At 39.8% G+C, this 19,185-nt stretch overlaps 2 protein-coding genes across 2 annotated transcripts; one reads left to right on the plus strand and one right to left on the minus strand.

The window, feature by feature from the left end:
- Nucleotides 1–901: 901 nt before the first annotated feature.
- On the minus strand, nt 902–5,328 carry pex19 (peroxisomal biogenesis factor 19). Its single transcript, XM_058637527.1, has 8 exons — nt 5,208–5,328; nt 4,226–4,314; nt 3,956–4,118; nt 3,782–3,867; nt 3,191–3,364; nt 2,929–3,099; nt 2,639–2,683; nt 902–2,412 (listed from the first exon to the last, which is right to left on the minus strand). Exons 1-8 carry the CDS (start codon nt 5,269–5,271, stop codon nt 2,314–2,316), a joined length of 891 nt encoding a protein of 296 aa, XP_058493510.1. The 5' UTR covers nt 5,272–5,328; the 3' UTR covers nt 902–2,313.
- Nucleotides 5,329–7,683: 2,355 nt separating this feature from the next.
- myadmb (myeloid associated differentiation marker b) lies at nt 7,684–13,221 on the plus strand. The gene is made up of 2 exons (XM_058650924.1): nt 7,684–7,841; nt 10,872–13,221. Exon 2 carries the CDS (start codon nt 10,967–10,969, stop codon nt 11,846–11,848), a length of 882 nt encoding a protein of 293 aa, XP_058506907.1. The 5' UTR covers nt 7,684–7,841; nt 10,872–10,966; the 3' UTR covers nt 11,849–13,221.
- Nucleotides 13,222–19,185: the final 5,964 nt, after the last annotated feature.

Here is a 19,185-nt window from a genome sequence, read left to right on the forward strand (position 1 = left end):
CATTTTAAATTTAAAACGAGTGCCTTTGAAAACAAACCCTACAACTAAATTTAGGAGTGCTCTTTCTATAAGGTGCAATAACTTTGAGCTTAAAATAAGCGCCCCCCCCCCCACGCCCCCTTGAGAAAATACAATTACAGCACATCTAAAAAGCGTATATCTATACCCCAAATGGACTTGGACTGTTTACAATGAATCGACAATAACCAAAACCCATGTTAAAGTATACATTGTGACAGTGTGTCCATTTAGTAACTCGCCTGGCTTCTTTTTTTTTTCAAAGAACAAACCATCTTCATCGGGAAGATAGAGTTTGCCAGCGAAAATGTAGATATTTAAAGCTCCATATATATATATATATATATATATATATATATGTATATATATATGTATGTGTGCATATATATATATATATGTATATACACACACAGCCTACATGTAAAGTACATATATTTAAAACCGTTACCTCAGTGAAATTAACAATATAATTAAGTATATTTAAGCAAATTCCAATGCAGCAGAATAACAAACAGTAATCATTTTGTGTGTATAATACTAAATAGTTACATGTGGATACATCTTGTTTTCAATGTGTCATCTGATATGTGTGTGAACACATATCAGATGACACGAAATAAGATGTATATTGTTTTATTGCAAGCCATTTCATCCTGATGCTTAATGTCGAATCTGAAACCGCTATTTAACTCGGCTAAAATGACAAGACTGGATTTTGGACAGTTAAATCCACTCGGACAATATTGTATATTGTGTAATGAAACGGAGACACAGGCGACATAAAACAGACATTTATTACAGTACACGTAACTAACCAGTGCTTTAATAAATCATTTTCTTCATGTTGTTCCACTTCATGTCATTGTGAAAATTCACGACACACTTTAAGTTGCAATATATAATTTTATTTTGTAAATTTACAAATCAAAAGTGTCAAACATTAGGCTGTATTTTTTTTAAACATTGCTCTGGAAATGTTAGCGTAGACCCTGAAAGGTGAAGAGTTTGATTACAACTGCAGGGCTTTATGGATCTCGTTTCAGTGCATGGCCAGCTGAATCCATTCACAGTAGTGCCCCATTATTATACAGTTATTGATGAGCTGATGGTCATGACATTTCTAGACCTCTCTCTGTAGAAACAGTAGTAAACTTTTGTCCACTAGCAACAGCAGCCGGTGAAAATACCGCTGTTAGAAGTAAACAAATCTGTAGATTACAGGTCTTCTGCAAGAATTACACACATTTCCCTCTCCTTGTGTGGATAAACACAATGCTTATTAATCTGCCTGTCAGTTTTCTTTGAAAAAGAACAATATGTACTTTTAACAGAGGGAACAGAAGATACACATAGCGGAGGTAAACACTCCTGAATACCACTCAACTGTTTTTCTTTCCTCGCAGGGACCCCATACCAAAGAAAACACCACTCTGCACATTTAAAACACTGGGAATCACAAGGGAAGCACTATGCACTGTAACTCTACGCTATAATGATCACTGTAACCAAAGCAAAGGCATCCGGGAATCACCTTCTCAATCATTTCAAGCCAATACCTGGGAATGGGGAACAACACTCACATTAAGGGTGTGGTTAAATTAGCTTAATCACAGAAAGTGCTGGGAATTGAATACTCTCGTCTTTTTTCTTTTTTTAAATAATTAATAAATGCACCCAACATATTTTCTCATTACTTCACATGTTAGTAATTTAATAACTCGTTAATTCAAATCCTTTGCAGTCTGTACAAAGATGTGTTACCAAGTGATATTAAATATCAGACACAGTAAGATGGAAAATCTGTCAAATTCACACTACATTAAAACTATAATATGAAGTGCTCAGCTGAATGATGGTGGAATATTAACGTAATTCTGCAAAAGGCACAGTTTATACCCGTCACACGGTTTGATAAATGTTTACCAAGATACTAAACTGTATGTAAAAACAACATAGAAAAAGGGGCAGTGGCATGTTCCTCTTAAAGAAATGCTGTTAAAATGAACGATGATGAAAAAAGGACGTCGAAAAAGAAAGTCTAAATTGAGCTGTGCATTCCGTGGTTTTACAGAGGTTCGTGTGTGGTGCTACGGCTGGTTTTCATGCCTCCACCTGATGTTTTCTGCCAAACCCACACCATCGACTAGAGGGAGAACGGTGTTGAAGGTCTGGTCACACTCCTGCTTGACCCCTGCCTCACACGCTGTCGCCCCTTCCTTATTTCGTCTTCACTGCTGACGTGTACAGAGTGACCCTCTGGCACCAGTGCTTCGGATGGAATGCGCTGCTACTTCATCACATGATTGAGCACTGCTCTGTAGCCCCGGCACCGGCACCGGCCCCGGCTCCACCGGGGAGAAAGAGCGATTCCATGTCAAAGTTCAATCCGGCAGGCTGTAGGAGAAGGGAAAGTGTATTTTTTTTATTAAGATTAAAAACACATTAAAAAAACAATTGGCTGTAATGAATAGCATATAAAGCACAGTATAAATGGTGTAAGTGCAGGTTAACAAAAGGGATTTGTAATAATAAATAAAACTTTCTTAATGTATGTGCTGTTACAAGCTATGGTAAGTAATGTATATCTCACACTGTGTTTTGTCGAGTAGTGGAAACTTACCGCATCACCCGCTAGTTCTTTAGGTGGTTGGCCCAGGTCTTGCAGCTGTTAGCAAAATGTGTTTTTTTATTAAATAAATAATATAATAACAACAAAAAAAAAAAATATATATATATATATATAAAAAAAATGTAAATATTGGCATATTTGTAATGTACTTGATATGTTGCAGTAACAAATAAAAACAGTACAACAACAAGGCACCACAAGGATAAAGACACTGTAACAAACTTACACACAGCTTTTATAATTCATAATGAGCTATTAAACAACCTGGTGGTCAAATCTACCTGTTGCATCAGTTCCATGACGCCCTCAAACATGCTCTCTTTATCTTCTGTGGCCTCTTCCTCCTTCTCAAAGCCTGCACAGATCTCTCCCATGATTTTGGCCTGCTGTTCATAACGCTGGTAGTCTTCTGGACTAAGGCTTGGCTTGTTTGCATCCAACCACTCTGGATACTGTTAGGGGGTGAGGGTTGTTCATTACAAACAGTAAACAGACAGTGACAGTGACAGATCATCTTTAACTGTTGCTGAAATTAAATTATACCTTGGTAGTGATCTCTTTGAGAGATGGATAAAGCACTTCCTTTGACAGAAGATTCTGCATGATGGACTGCATGATGGGCAGAATGTTTCCGTCTTCCCCGCCTCCTTCGCTGCCCTCCTCCAAACCCAGACCTTCTAGCGCTTTCACAAGATCATCTCCTGCCAGTCCTGCTGACTATAAGAAAAGAAAACTACATAGTTATACAGAGCTCTGACAGTTATGACGTCATGAAATCCCATTACGCAACAGTCGGAGATTAAAACTATACCAGACAACATACACTATATACCAGGCAAGATGTCAAGCAACTCGTCTCTTTGTCAACTGAATTGATAAAACGTGAATATGGTGGGTATCTGTTGTGCCCCAATACACCAAAACAGTTGGGGACAAGCAAAGGGGAGAACATTTTACCTGATCTCTAAAGATAGCAAGAGAAGTTGGAGGGCTGAGTCGGATCATTGCATTAGGATGAGTGTATTGGAAAGGAGGATGACTGAAAACTACAGGTCCCACTGCAGCGGGCAGTTCTGTGAGAGGTGGTTCAATCTTGGCTCAAATTTTTGGCACATAAATCTTGATTTAACCCACCTGCAGGTTGTCTGCATTTTTGGCCATCCCCTTGAGAGTTTCTTTGAGACAAGAGGTGAATTCTTGTTGGGAGGCCGTGTCACTTCCTAAACAAAACACAGGTCACAATTAGGACGTAGGATCAAAGCGGCAACACTTAGGAAAACTTCAAACAATGCAAACTGAAGCCCTTACCAACTTTGCCTGCAGCCTCTGACAGCTTATGGAAGTGCTGCAGTAACTCTGGCTCCTCCTGTGCCAGCTCAGTCATGGCCTTCTCCCACTCCTCCTTGGCTTGAGCAGCCATTTCTCCCTCAAAGAGGGTCTCAAAGAGTTTTGAGTCCTCAAGGATGGGCGGCTAAACAGGCAGAACAAAAATCATTGACAATCAGCAAATAAATGACAGGTGTAATCCAATTAGAAGAGAAGAAACCAGTCAAACAAGAGCTGTTGGCCCATGCAGACCTTCTGTACATCGCTGTTCGCTGAGCAGGAAGCAGAAGCAGGATCAGGGGCCGGAGGGGCTGATGTCTTGTCAAAGTCATCCAACGCACCTGAAAGAAAGAGACAATACTGGAACCACAAGCCTCATAGGAAATTGAGCATCATTCACATTATAAGGTAGAAAACGTATGAATGATAATAATAATAACAAATAGATACGCAAGGCCAGTAACTGGGCTGGGTGGTGGTTTTGGAGAATCAAATGTTGGCTAAGATGAGGACAGTGCTAAAGAATGCCTTTGATATGCTCCATGACATGCTGGCATGACATGCTGGCCAGTCACAGGAGCACGAGACACTGATACCACCCAAATGCACCACTGAACAACACATCATTCCGGCCTGTGGCCATCAAACTGTATAACTCCTCCATTTAACAGCGTTAACTACACATTGTGCACACTCTCCCATTGTACTTTCTTACTTATATATCTCTTAATATGGCATGGAGCAACTGTGTGACCACACAATTTCAATAAAGTATGCTGATTCTGGTAATTAGGAGCTACCTGGCGTCTCGTTCAACAAGTATTTCACACAGACATACACGAGGAAGAGAACAGGGTGAAAGGTTGTGTTTAAAACATCTAAATTAAACAATGTCGACTAACTTCTAAGTAAATAAATTCAAGGGCGTTCAAACAGCTCAGTAAGTCTCACACACTGGTGGGTCAGCTAACGTTAATAGCATATAACGCTTTCTCACAAAGTCCCCTGCAACTTTTACTGGTTTGTTCGTGTAAATATTTTCGATAACGTGTTATTTTTACGAAACAAGCCAAAGATCAAAAACCGAGCATATAAGCTAACTAGAGAGCGAGAGGAGGTAAGGAGAGAAACGAGGGTCCCAGTGCGACATCATAGTGACTTTGAAAACCCCAAACAAACCGTAATAATGTCGGTAACATGTGAGTACATGTCACGGATTAATAATATTTCTTACTGTCCAGTAATTCATCCAGTTCTGCGTCGTGTTGTGCAGATGACTCTCCTCCTCCGGACGCCATGACTTCGCCAAGAGACCCACTAAGCAGGTTTGTCGTAAATTGTCGAAAAATGTCGTGGTAACGTTAGCCTGGAAAGCGGACCAATCAGCGAGCTCGTTTTTACCTTCACTTACATTGATAGGCGTGGCTCCCCGCATTATACATCATGGAACGATTTAGACCAATCACACCCACGTTTCTAAAATAGGGCGGGTTTGATACAATGACTGACAGAGGAGCGTCCAATGGGAGCGTTTTTTTTATTATTTCTATTCTATTCTATTCTATTCTATTCTATTCTATTCTATTCTATTCTATTCTATTCTATTATATTATGTTCTGTTCTATTATATTTTATTAAAAGTAATGACTATTAACAGTATTTTAAATTATATTAAATTACATTAAATCAAGTTAACTAAATGAAACCAAAATTTAATTAATTAGATCCATGGTTCACAAACTGTGGTACATGTACCACCAGTCACACAAGCTTTCTCTGAACAGTATTAATATCAGAAATACTGTTCCACTGTATACACCAGAGTAAAGTTGGCCTAAATTATGGCGCCATCTGGTGGTGATGGTATCTATGGTTTAAAAAAAAAAGAAGTATTTTTGTAGGCCTATATTATTTTGAAACAATAAATGTGAAATGATTTCTGTAAGGGCGAAGTCTGAATATTGTCAAATATAAGTTTTAATGTCAGCCACTTCTAAACATTACCTTAGTGTTGTCACTGTGTGGTTGTCATGGTGAGCCAATGTTATATCACAGCTGGGACATTTCAACGCAGCAGCAGACGTCTGTTTACTGCTCCCCTTGGCATCCAGCAGTAACACAGGAACAGCTGCTGTCAAACCTCATACAGTGAGATCATCATACCATAAATTACTCACACTAACTAAACCCATCCTAAATGTTTATGAATGTATTTTGGCAACAACTTAAATGATGAATGACAATAGTAGTAGCTACAAGTGAGTAATAAAATTGATTACCTGCAGTTATCGTTGCTGACAAAATGGCAAAATGTACATGCATAAACTACTTAAAAGTACATGCCCAACTGAATACTTAAGATTAAAACTTAGAATAAATGCCAAATGTAAGGGTTTTCTGACCAGCCTGAAGTCTGGTTTAGGAATGCTCAATTATGACAGAATATGTCATATTACAACATTATGGAAATATCAGAAATCAAACCTTCATGTCAGATTTATAAACTGTGAGTCTGGCAGGAGGTCTAAATTTTGTATATCTGCACTACTTTTATATATATTTATATACATATATTCACTTATTTATTTTTTTCTTGAGTCATAGTTCACAGGAACCACCTCAAAATTCAATGATGTGTTGTTGTTTTATCCGGTTGCCAAGCAACGAAATTTCGTTGCCAGTTTCACCGCTGTGTTTTCTGTGTAATGACAATTAATGGAAGTCTATAAGTCTAAGTCTAAGTCTTATGCAGCGGTGGAAAATAATGAATTACACTTACTCATGTTACTGTAAATTATGGTTTTTGTGTTCTTGTCATTTTTAAAGTCATTTTTAAAATTTGTTATTTTACTAATTCTTTAAAGTTTTTTTTAAGTATGTTTTTTTTGGAAGTACTGTACTTCCATTTTGGGACAAGTGAGGACAGGTATATATATGTTTGTGGTATGAAACATGAGAGGTTTAAGTGTAATTAAAGCAGTCATTTAAGAGCGTGCATGTGACACTTCTCTTTTCTTCAGGAAACGATAACTGCAGCTGCAGCATCATACGTGCATCCTTACAGGAAACATCAATTTACAACTCTCTGTAAATTAAATGTGGTTGTCAGGGGCAACGCCGCAGCTGCTAGGTAACCCACACAAATAAAACTCTCGGAGGGTGGAGACAGTGCTGACTAATATTTTGCCTATATATGATTCCTGTATCGATAGTAACAGATTAAAAATTAAAAAGTAAGTACATAAAGTAAGTAAAAGTACTGGTCTAAAATGTACTCAAGTTAAAGTAAAAAAGTACCTTGTTTATTATAATTATTATATTATTATAATTTCCCCGAGGGAACCTCACAAAGGGATTAATAAAGTCGTCTGTCTGTCTGTCTGTCTGCTCAGTAAAGTAAAAGTTACTTTTTTAACAAGGTTGTGGTTCTTCCTTGTGTTGTGCAAAAAGGTCAAGGGGACACACATCTCACATGAATTGTTTTTAATTAAAGGGAAACCATTACAAATTAAAGTGCTGACAAAATAAAATATGTAAACATATACTGTATCAGTCAACATGGGTCAAAGGTCACAGAAACTATAAAGAGGTAAACCTCTGCTGTACGACACTGGGTGTGTTCAACAGCAGGGAGGATGATGATGAGGAGAAGGAGGAGGAGAACCCAGACAGATGTGAGTAACGGTGGAGACATTTGATGCCTAATTTGGTTCTGTGTGGGGAGGAGCCGCTCTCTGTGAGCTGCTATAGTAAATCCAGTCAGGGAGCTGAGGAGACTCTTAACTGCTGGGCGTCCAGTAGAACAGACAGACAGACAGACAGACAGACAGTCAGCAGCAGCAGCAGCCGCAGCAGCAGGTGACACAAGGTAACAGACTTTTACAAACATACAAATGGTGGAATGAGAGGAGGTGGAATGTTAGTGCCTTTGTTGTTTTTCCGAAACATAGTTTCTTGCAGTTGTAACCTGTTGCATCTTGTTTTCCTGCCCCCGTCATGATAACAGTGTGATACTGTCAGTGCATGCAATACTGGTGATTTTATTTTTTACATGTTGAAAGAAAATAACTTTAAACCTTTATAAACGTTATAAAATAAGATAATAAACAACGTTATTCATCTCTAAGCTGCTCTTGTAGCAACTTTATGACACTTGATGTTTTTTTCTACAGCTGTTCTTGTTGTTTGTAACTCTGTCTCTGGAGTATCTTTGACAAAATGCACAGTATGTTGATTTGTTTGTGTTTTGAAGGCTACAGTGTGGTGAGTGTGTGTGTAAGTGTGGTAGGAGAAGGGTGCGGCAGGCGGCACACCCACCCTCACTGTCAATGAATGAACCTCTGCATGAAAACACGGCTGGATAACTTCTTTACAGGGACCTGTTTTGCTTTGATTTGCTATTTTGATTCACTCGTCTAAAATATTAATGTGCTGATTCAACAAGTTCCTCGTTGTTTCTCCACTTTGTCATAAAATGAGGAGCTGTATCAGGTTACACTCTCTGCTGAGAAGATGTGGTGAGCTGGTCTGCTTGGGGGCATGACTTCAGAAAGATTTATCAGTGATTTACAGCGTCTGATGGTGCACAGACTGTTTTACTTTGTTCTGTGTGTGTGTGTGTGTGTGTGTGTGTGTGCGCGCAGACAAGCGTGGCATTCTGCTGGAAAATGCTGAATTAAGGGAATTTATTCAGTTTGAAAATGTGCGTATTCTGTCATGGCTGTCGAAAACGCACATGCTCAAACCTTAATGAATTTATCCTACACGCACACACACACACACAGAGCTCTTCTTCTTCTTCTTCATGGATGCCCTGTAAGTGGATTATGGGTGAAATCAAGTTAGACGATGTTGTGTCATGACAACCAAACAAGCAGACCTCTCAGCCAGAGACACACAAGCACTTGTTTCCTGATCATGTCAGCTTCATGATACATGTGTATGCTTTGTGTGAGCAGAACACACTCCCCTGCTGTATGAGTGAGGTGCATGACGCTGTCACATCCTGCTGCAGTCCTGATGAACCTATTTTCAGCACCTCTTCCATGTAGGGAAGTGGCCCCTGTTTGTGTGATCCTGTCGTGTTTTCCATGAACGTGCTGTGAAAAGATAATTTTTCTCTCCAAACTGAGCTCTTGTTTCTTTTTTTTTCTTCACCCTTTCGTCTGCCCATATTTTCCTCTCCCATTTTCTTTCCTGACTCGATTCCATAAGCAGCAAAGTAATGGCGGCAGGAGCAGTGTGATTGATTTTTCCATTACGACCCTCTGCGTACGCTTATTTTGAGTGGTTTACATGGAGCGTAATTGGTACCCTGACTTTAACGTGTTGAGTGGGCGTATATTGAGCTGGGGCGGGAGAAAAAGGGGGGAACAACTGATGGAAAAGAGAGGGAGTAGTCACCACCAAAAGGGGACTGCAAAGGAGGGGAGGAAGCAAAGTGAAAAAGAGAGGAAAGGACTTGGCAAATGTGACAAAGTTACCAGTTGTTCAGCAGCAGCCAGACTGCAGCACATCTGGAACACATCAGGCCGCTGGAAAATCTTACAAAGAGTAAAGGGAGAAGGGGGCAGAGAGTGGAGGAAGAGAAAGGAGTGGTGAAAGAGAGGGGGGCCCAGTGGTGACTCACACTTCTGCTATTTCACTCCATCAATGTGTTTAAACTTTCTGTCCTCCTGCGGCCGAGGCACAGGGCTTCCCCCGTGTTCCTCCCTCTGTTACAGTCACACACACACACACACACACACACAACAGCTCCAAGTGAGTCACCCTGCAGGATTTAAAACTTTCCCTTTTTAACATTTTCCGTCTCTTTCTGTCTTCGTCTCTACTTTCACACCTCGCCACAGTTCAGTTTAGCTATCTTTTCTTTTTTTTTTCCCCCATCCCCCCCGGGCCAGTCAAAGCTGCCTCTTTAGGTGTTTAATGGGACTAATATAAACAGGCCTTTTCTTCTTGTTTATAACTGTGTGTCTGTGAACACTGGGAACACACAGTGGAGTGCATGTGGAGCCAAGTGGGCGTCAGGGGAGAGGACGGCCAGTATGGTCTGACTGTTTCTACACTGAACAAAAACCTACTTTAACAATCTACTAAAACATAGACTGTATATAAAAGTGGAGGTAAGCCTCGAGATGAATTTCAAACTAGTTACTGTACCTGCAACCAGACGTCGACTAGACAGAGTGTGTTTTTTTGCTAAACGAGAACATCATTTACAAAATTCACATTGTGATCTATATATTATGAAGCGCTTATTTTCAGCTTTGCAAATGTAAAAAAAAAATCACTGGTTTTCTCACTTGTATACAAAGCCAAAATATGTTTATCATAAAAAATAAGTAACTGAACTAAGAAATGAAGTGGCTTTATTCTTAAAGACTAAAGTCTCAGAATGTTGTGCAGAGTCGATGAGGCGAGAGGAGGGTCATTTTAAGAGCACGATGATAGACACACTGTGGGGTCAGTGGAGACTGTGGTGCCACACCCGTCACTGAGGACATTGACATGGAGGAATTCCTGAGTGAATCAGCCAGCAGAGGAAAGCTGCTGAGAACATTTGTAATCTGGAGTTTGAATATGAGGCAGGAAAAATAAAACCTTTGGGTGTTACGAGACGATTTGGCTGGATGTAAATGTGCCGAGTGTGATCACAGTGCAGTCATTATCTGTGGTTTGAAATTGTCTTTTTCGAGAATTTTTTTCTCTCTCTCCTATTCATAAAAATACAATAACAGCATTGTTTGTCTAAAATGGTATGCAGCTTGTTTGAGGAGAATGTGCAAGCTGTTGCCCTCAAGTGGTAGTGTCGTATAATTCATTTAGTCAGAGACATAACATAAAACCCTAAAGTATTGTGCTATATGGTACTTATTTTCATTGTCTTTTCTTCTTGCAGTTCTCTCTCTCTGAGCCATAAAGGAAGTGGCTTTGAAAAAAGGCAACAATAAATAAACATTTTAGCTTCTCTCATCACCAACTCCATCTCCCATCATGGCGATAGTCCTGAAGTCCAGCCCTCTGCTGTGGACACGGTTGGCAGCCCTGATCTTCACCTGTGTGGCCTTCTCTGTGGCTGTGCATGGCGGCAGACTCTACCACGGCACTGGAGACTTTTGCCTCTTCTGCTGGACCTTCAGCTTCGCTGGGACTCTGCTCGTCATCCTGGTGGAGCTCTTCGGCCTTCAGACCAGAGCCCCCGTGTCCTGGAAGAACTTCCCCATCACATTCGCCTGCTACGCCGCTCTGCTCTGCCTCTCGGCCTTAATCATCTTCCCCCTCTACTTCCTGAAGGGCTCCCAGGGCCCCAGTGAGGTCCGTGACTACCGCATCGTGGCAACCGTGTTCTCCTTCCTGGCTGCCGTAGCTTACATCAGTGAAGTCAGCATCAGCAAGGCACGTCCGGGCGAGGTGGCCGGCTACATGGCGACCGCCCCCGGCCTCCTGAAGGTCTGCGAGACCTTTGTGGCCTGCATCATCTTTGTCTTCATCACTGACCCCGTGTTGTACGACCGCCACGACGCACTCAAGTACTGCATGGCCGTGTACTGCATCTGCTTCATCCTGTCGGCCGCCATCATCCTGCTCTGCATAGGTGAATGCACAGGTTGCCTCCCCTTCCCGTTTGCCCGCTTCCTGTCCTCCTACGCCATGCTGGCAGTGATCCTCTACCTGTCAGCGACCATCATCTGGCCCATCTTTAACTTTGACCCGAAGAATGGTGGCATTAATAAGCGGCCGTACACGTGTGCCAATGCCATGGGGCTGTGCGTGTGGGATAAGCTCATGGCGGTGGCCGTGCTCTCCGGTGTCAACTTCATCCTCTACTTGATTGATCTGATCTACTCCACCCGCCTGGTGTTTATCAGTGCTTGAGGGGAGAGAAAGCATGTAAGGCCAGCAGTAGGCTCCAAATAAAACTGAATTTGGCTTCTTTTGTTTGTTTGTTTTTTTTAAAAAAAAAGGCTGTCAAAACTATTTTACATACAATGTTGTGAGCGAGTGCTTGAAATTTGCTCTGAAAATAAAAATGAACGGTTGTCAGATAAACAAAATCAAGGCAGTCTGTGTCACCAAACCTTAGCCAAATTTGATTTTGTGTGAAATATACTGCCAGTCTTAGGAGCTTTAAAGAGAGGAAATGGGAGGAAGAGGTTGAGGTCAATGGCTATGTTTACATGTACAGCGCAATATCCCCTTAAATTACAGAGGCCTTCTGTTTGTGTGTGTGTGGGAGCATGTAACTGTCAAACATTGATTCCAGTGACCTGAATAGACTCAAATATGTCAGACCTGAATGTGCTGATATCACACAAGATACAAAAAATACCTTTATATACATATACATTATATTATGGCTTATCATTGCCTGTGGTGTATTGTTTGTGACGTGTGGAAGCTATAGACCAAAGATACAAACAAGTAAACAATCAAAAATATACTATGTGCATGTAAACATAGTCTGTGATGAGACCTGATGACAAAACCAAAGACAAAGATGGTTTATTGTTGTTGATTTTTTTTTAAAATTCGTTTCCTTTATTTTGTGCAAAATGTATGCACGTCATCTGGTTTTGATTTGATTTGAGTTATAATAAGTTAAAGTTGAACAGCTGTACGGAGCCAGGAGAATATTTAAATTCACAATTGGAAATCTAATTAAGACTTTTAAGGAAGTTCAACTTAGTTTCATTGAAATAATTAAACTGTTTGCTGCAGTTTGGGTCGTCGCCTTTACTTTTTTCTTTTTTTTTCACAGCTCCGGTGTTTTTTGAGACTTGAAGTAGTGATTTTAAGACGGTTTACATGATATTAAGATGAATGCTAGGCTAGCTTATCGCTCCTGTAATGACATATGTATATCTGTATCTGCAAGCTACAATCCTACGGCCAGAATATGTATACCGTGTAACCCTATGTGGAAAATTGTGGATTTAAAAACCCAATTAAGGCGGCTGAAAGTGCACTTAATATTCATATTTTCTATGTGTTTATAGTCGTGTGCGTCTCCAACATCAAAGCATCTGTAAACTCACACTTCTTAAACTGACAAAATGTTGATTGGGTTTAGTGTTGCTGTAAAAACAAAGGCGAAAAAAACACCTTTCCATTTACGTTGTTGTATTCTCAAACGTTTTATTTTATTTTATTTTATTTTATTTCACTGTTCTTGTTTCATGTTAGCTCGCCACATCAGTGTTATAGGGAAAGATAATCCAGAGTTTCAATAAAACCACATGGTAAACAGATGTTTGTGTGTGTTTGTGTTTTTTTTTAAATAATTCCGTTTGATAAAACATTCTTAAATCATATCTTTTTTAGTCAAAAGAGTCCATGTCGCCTTGCACACCATTGATAAAAGGGGCATCATTTATAGGTGAGGAAACCAGGTGAATATCATGGCCTCATTTTCTACAGACCAAAAAAACTAATATACTCAAGGAAACAAAAACAGGAGAATCTGCAGGCAGAACCGTTTTACAATCTGACTATAAATCTATAAAAAGGTCACCTCCCATTCATATTTCTCATTCTAAATCAATATGACTGAGAATGTAGACCGTATGTCTGCTGACCTTTCACATGATGCTCTTATTGTAATGTGATCATATCCCATATAAAGGGTTACATAACTAGAGTGGCCCTGAGAGTCCAAACACACACAGCAACATTATCAAAAATGACTGCGTTTCAAAACCACACGTCAACTGTTCCAGAAAGCACAACTTTTACATTTTGAACTGTATTTTCTTCACCTTTATTGTGTTCTCATGTTTGTGACAAATATGTATTTGCAAACATCTAAACAGGATAAACAAGTTTATTTTGTACACACATACAGTAATATTTACAGAAAAACTACATTGTGCTTGTTCTAACTGCTCCACTGCCAGCCATTATTAGTGCTCACAGTTAGTATAAGTGTGTGTTGCCCTCAACCGATTGGCAAACAAAAACAGTGTAAAAAAAAGCTGGTCGTAGCAACGCTGATCGTGTTGAAGATACCACTGAGGGTAAAAGTCACTGCTTTTATTTTCTAGACACAGAACCACTTTGTAAATGTCAAACACAGACACTAAAACTTTACAGCACCTGTGGGCTGTGACATCAGACAGAAGATAAGTGGAAAGTACCCTTCATTTATTTATAAATGTATTAAAATTAGTTTAAGATGATCATTTTTAACTCATAGTAAATGACAGGGCCGGCCCAAACCTTTATAGGGCCCTAAGCAGAATTTGATTTGGCACCCCTCCCACCACCTCAGAATAGCCAGTGTTTGACAATTATTATTGATACAAATGTCACAAGATAAATTGCATTCATTATAGTCGCGTTATTTACACCAAACCAGTGTCACTTTTGTTTTGTTACATTTAAACTTAGAGGGCAGTAAAATCACAAATTTGAAACACTACATGTGATGATTCTGAACTGGAATTAAACAAGCAAACCAGTTTGTTTTTTATAACTTGTGCACATGAGCAAATAACTGGACACTATTTACATCTCTAAACCTATTTAAAGATATCTAGATTTCTTGAATATGTCGAAATGTGTGTGTCCCTGTGATGGACTGGCGATCTGTCCAGGGTGTGACCCCCACCTATCACCCTATGTGGGGCCCCAAAGCAGCTGCTCAGTTTGCTTATGCTTTGGACCAGCTCTGGTAAACTAAATCTGCTCCATGCACATGGTTTACAGTATCCTCCACTGTTTACTTTATCTCTCACCACATTTTTCTATTTTCCACACCTGTTTTCCCCACGAAAAACCCAGTGTGGTTCGGATCAACCTCACATGTTTCACCACTGCAGGGGACACAGTGTGACACAGTCGGCTATTCAGTCACCTATAAATCTCTGACCAGGCTTGGACTCCCACCTCTGACACAATGACACAGTGACATGTCACAAAGTTTGTTTTGTTTATGTAAAGGGTTGTATCCTCACTCTGGCATAGGAATGTGGCTCCTGTAGCCACTACAGCAGATTATTGTATTAATTAAAAGTTTGCTAAATTCACTGCCTTTTTTTTGTCATTATTAATCAATAATTCAATGATAATCTTTCATTTTGTAAATCTTGTAAAGTACAATATGACATTAAGACTCTCAGTTATGGCCAATATAAATCACAATTATTTTGATTAATATTTATGATCAATGATTAATAACTGGGACAAGTTATCTCAACTCTAATTTTATGTTATGGCAGTTTTTTATTCTTGTGTGTTTTTAACTGTTTTTTCATGCTTTGAATTATGTTTCATAAATGTGTTTTTATAAGATGTGTTTTTAATGCTGTGTGTCTGTAATGCTTGTATTTTGTAAAGCACTTTGGTCACCTGTGGGTGGTAACATTAAATGACTCAATGAATCAATTCCTCATTTTTTCTCAATAATAATTTAAGCTTTGCCACGGTTACTGTTACAAAGAGCAGGGAGTGGTCGTCTTCCTCTTTTTCAGCCACCTAATCTTGGCCCTCCCACGATGACCCATAAAAAGAACAGAGGTTTTAAGTTCATCAGCGCAACAATAGCTCGATACAATCTCAAATGAAAGACGTCACAGAGAAGCTGCACGGTGTTCCCACTCTCACAACGGATGTGTTGTACAGTGTGGATCAACAGGCACTTGAGTGACAATACAAAACATAAAACTGGTGACAAAAGACTCACAGATGTGCCGAGCATTTGTCAGCCAAACATTCCTTCACTGCTTCCTCATCTAGTCCCCAGAAACAGCTTGTAGCTGCAGTCTGCTTGGCCCCCGAGTCTGATTTCTTCCCTCTTCTTTCTCCAAGTCGTCACAGTCAATGACAAACAGCTGTGCAAGCTGTTTGTGAACAACTTGTTAAGTAATGTTGCCGCATTGCTTTCTTAATAGTCTCACTAAAGTTCAACACTCTGGTGACCCTTTGACCTCACACTGAAGCGTGAATGTGTTGTAATTGGCTGAACTTGAAGCGGAAACTGTCGAGGAAGCCAAAAACGGATTTGAGGTGAGATGAAGAGCTTTGATAATTATTAACTTTAGCTGCTTTACTTAAACGGGGACATGCAAAAACAAATAATGCAAACTCAAAATTCCCAGGAAACAATCCTCGTAATTAAATTTATTTGAATGTTTGGTATAAGTTAGTATACAGAGAAAACAAGAAGAGCAATTGCCTAAAGACCTGAGATGAGAGGGGCCTTCAGAGAAAGGACCAAAGTGGTCTGCAACAATGATTTTGTGAGAATCCTTACATTTGTCTATGTACTATTAGATTAGACTTCATTGATCCCACACTGGGGAAATTCACTTGTTACTAGGGTTAGGGTTAGTCACTAGGTAATCCTGTATTGTTTTGATTATGTATTTTTGTAGAGAAGTCAGTGAGGGGTTTTTGGTTTGTTTATTTCATGGTTAGTGTGACTGCCTGAGAGATAGGTCCGCTTTTGGTTTGTCGATTTCATTTGGTTTGGCACAAACCCTTGATCCTACCCTCATCCACCTTTGTTTGTCTTGTTTTGTGAAAATACCTTAAAATAATCACTTGAGTTACTTGCACCTGCACCCCTGGCTCTCTCCTTTCTTTGGTTGCCCTGTGTTGCCATCTCACGCGTAGGAGATGTAACAAGCAGCAACGAAATGTGCAAACTTGTCCAAAATAGTACAGAACAAGCAATAATACAATAATGTAAGATAAATGTAAAATATAAATGGCCTCAACAACAACAGCAACAAAAATCAAGATCAGTACAAAGAAATCACATGCCACAATTTGATGAAAAAATGTTGTTTAAAGGAACAAAAAATAGAGAAAGTAAAGAAATATATAGGTTTTTATTAAGGATACTTAAGTTGAAGGCACGTTTCTGAAGAAACTATAACGTTTTGTAACTGTCCGTTATGGGCATGTGAGTGTCAGTGTCACTGTTACAGCCACACAGTAGCTTTATGTGTCAAACCGAACACAGCAGTGAGCCACATTAACTATAGCTATACTTATCCAGTCTCATGGGACTGTGGCTTTACGTTATGTGAGGGTCTTTATATAATGAGGGTTGTTTTTTCCCCCATTAAGGTTCCATTCAGCAGCTGTTGTATGCATGTGTATGTGTGTGTGTCAGACAGGCTGTCTCACACAACTCACCTCCTGATGTTTGAGTTTATGTCTCCCCCTGGTGAACGTCTGAGTGATTTCATGTGTGTAGAAGCAAGACATGATGTTGCAACGGAAGAAACAACTGTGATTCTTGAATTTGGGTTTGAAAAGGTGTATTAAACAGTAGCTATCTTTTTTTTTTTTTTTAGAAAAGAAGCAAAAACACATAACTCATAGCACATAGCATTTATTTAGCATGGTCGTATTAAAATAATAAGGCAGCCATCTCAGGAGGAGTTACAAAAAGATAAGAAAGATTAACTAATAATAATAATAATAATAATAATAATAATAATAATAATAATAATAATGATAATATTATTAAAGCTGCAAGCATCCATTCTTTCCTCTGCAACAATCGGATTACACCCCACTCCTGAAGTTTCGAGCAGAGCGGTCAATGTATGGCAAAGTTATAGGGTACTTCCTGTTTTAGATGAGGTACTTCCTGTGTGGAGGTCATGACTTGGCGACGTGTTCAGGAAAAACGGCTTGTTTCCCAGTCTCATGTCAAGGTGACCTTGCTTGTCTATTCATAGGCTGAGAAGCAACGCAGTTAATAACGGCACAGATAATAATATCTCAGCGTTGAATGAAGAAAGTCAATGGAAACAATCAAGTCCTGAGCAATTCTGTCATAATTCAAGTATTAGGAAAAATGGTGAGAGTTTGAGGACATTCGTGTCAGTGTTTTATTCCAAATCCAACACACACAAAACAGTTACATTCAGCTCTGCTGTCGCTGTACTTTGGTCAGGAGTTGTTTGTAAAATGACTTTTACCACAGGGGTATTGTGGAGCAGCTGGCTGTCCTCTAATAAGGGGATAGTTGTTCGATCCCCAGTCTGTCTGTTGGACAACACACTGAACCCCAATGCCACTGGAGCTTTGAGTGAATCTGGCAATAAATCTAATGTCATTGGATGACGTGAGCTGTACTGTAAATCATTTTTGTGTGGTCTTTAATACCATAAAAGTGCAGTGTAAACCAGAAAAACAAAAGTAGGAGCTGGCGCTGGAAAAGTCTGTGTCACGGTGGAGTTACGGCTCCAGGTTCCAACGATAAGCTCATCTTTTAAGACGTTAAGAGCGCTTCACCAACTCTATCCATTCCATCGCTTTACGACTTTTCTCTCTCAAGCTCCCAACATTCCCATTTATGGTGGCGTTGAACCATATAGATCCATAAAACTGTCAAGAAAACATATAACGCCACTTTAGCGTCTTTTTTGTTAGGTTGGCTCATTTTTATTGCCCTCTGTGTTTTGGGAATGATGGAGGTCTTTTGTCTATTATGTCTTGTAGCCACACTCCTCACGTGAAGGAGGTCCAAACAGAAGAGAGTCAGACCTGTGAAGTCTTAACAGCAGAAAGAGTAATATCTCAAACAGCTGCTGATTTAGGACAGTGTACGTGGTCCTGGTCCTGGCTTCCCCCAGGTGGCACTGTTCTTCAGTTGCAGACCTTCTCTTCCTTTTAGAGGATTTAACAAACTGTTGCTCACACAAACCTGTCAAACAGCTTTAACAGTCACATCAATAGTCCGCAAGGTTTAAATTAACAGAGGAATTCTTTCGTCTCAACACTGCTACAGAAGTCAAACCTCCTGTAACATATTGGCCTCTTTAATATCTTTCCTCAAAACATTTTTAGATCTTTTTTTTTTGTCTTGCAACATGGGATCCTGAAACCAAGAAATGAATGGAAATGCATATAAACAGTAGTATGGCGACTAAGTCCAGTACTGTGGCGCTACAGGCTGCTGATTATTTGCGTGTAGGTATTGTTTTTACCTGCGCTCAGCTATAAATCATGACCAGATTCTTCCTTAGTATCTGAAATGATATCGGCTATTCATCTTTCTGTTTCCATTAAACAAATCAAAATGAAACTTAAACCCGAGCACAGTAGAAAACTGTTTGCCCCTTTCAATCAGCAACACCTGAGTATAACGACAGGTGACCTCAAATAAACCAGCATGACCCCGGGCCAAATTATTTTCAGGGGGCGGAGCACGTATTTGCCCCTCCCACATTGGGGTGACTGATGCTGTCACAAAA

This window comes from Solea solea, chromosome 1, assembly GCF_958295425.1.
Source record: "Solea solea chromosome 1, fSolSol10.1, whole genome shotgun sequence".
NCBI lineage: Eukaryota > Metazoa > Chordata > Actinopteri > Pleuronectiformes > Soleidae > Solea > Solea solea.

Excerpts from the sequence above, each read along its gene's own strand:
- myadmb (XM_058650924.1), top strand. The coding sequence starts at position 10,967 with ATGGCGATAGTCCTGAAGTCCAGCCCTCTGCTGTGGACACGGTTGGCA.
- pex19 (XM_058637527.1), bottom strand. The coding sequence starts at position 5,271 with ATGGCGTCCGGAGGAGGAGAGTCATCTGCACAACACGACGCAGAACTG. Across the intron at positions 4,119-4,225 it reads CGAACAGCGATGTACAGAAG|CCGCCCATCCTTGAGGACTC; the intron begins GTCTGCATGGGC and ends CTGCCTGTTTAG. Across the intron at positions 3,365-3,781 it reads AAAATGCAGACAACCTGCAG|TCAGCAGGACTGGCAGGAGA; the intron begins GTGGGTTAAATC and ends CTTTTCTTATAG.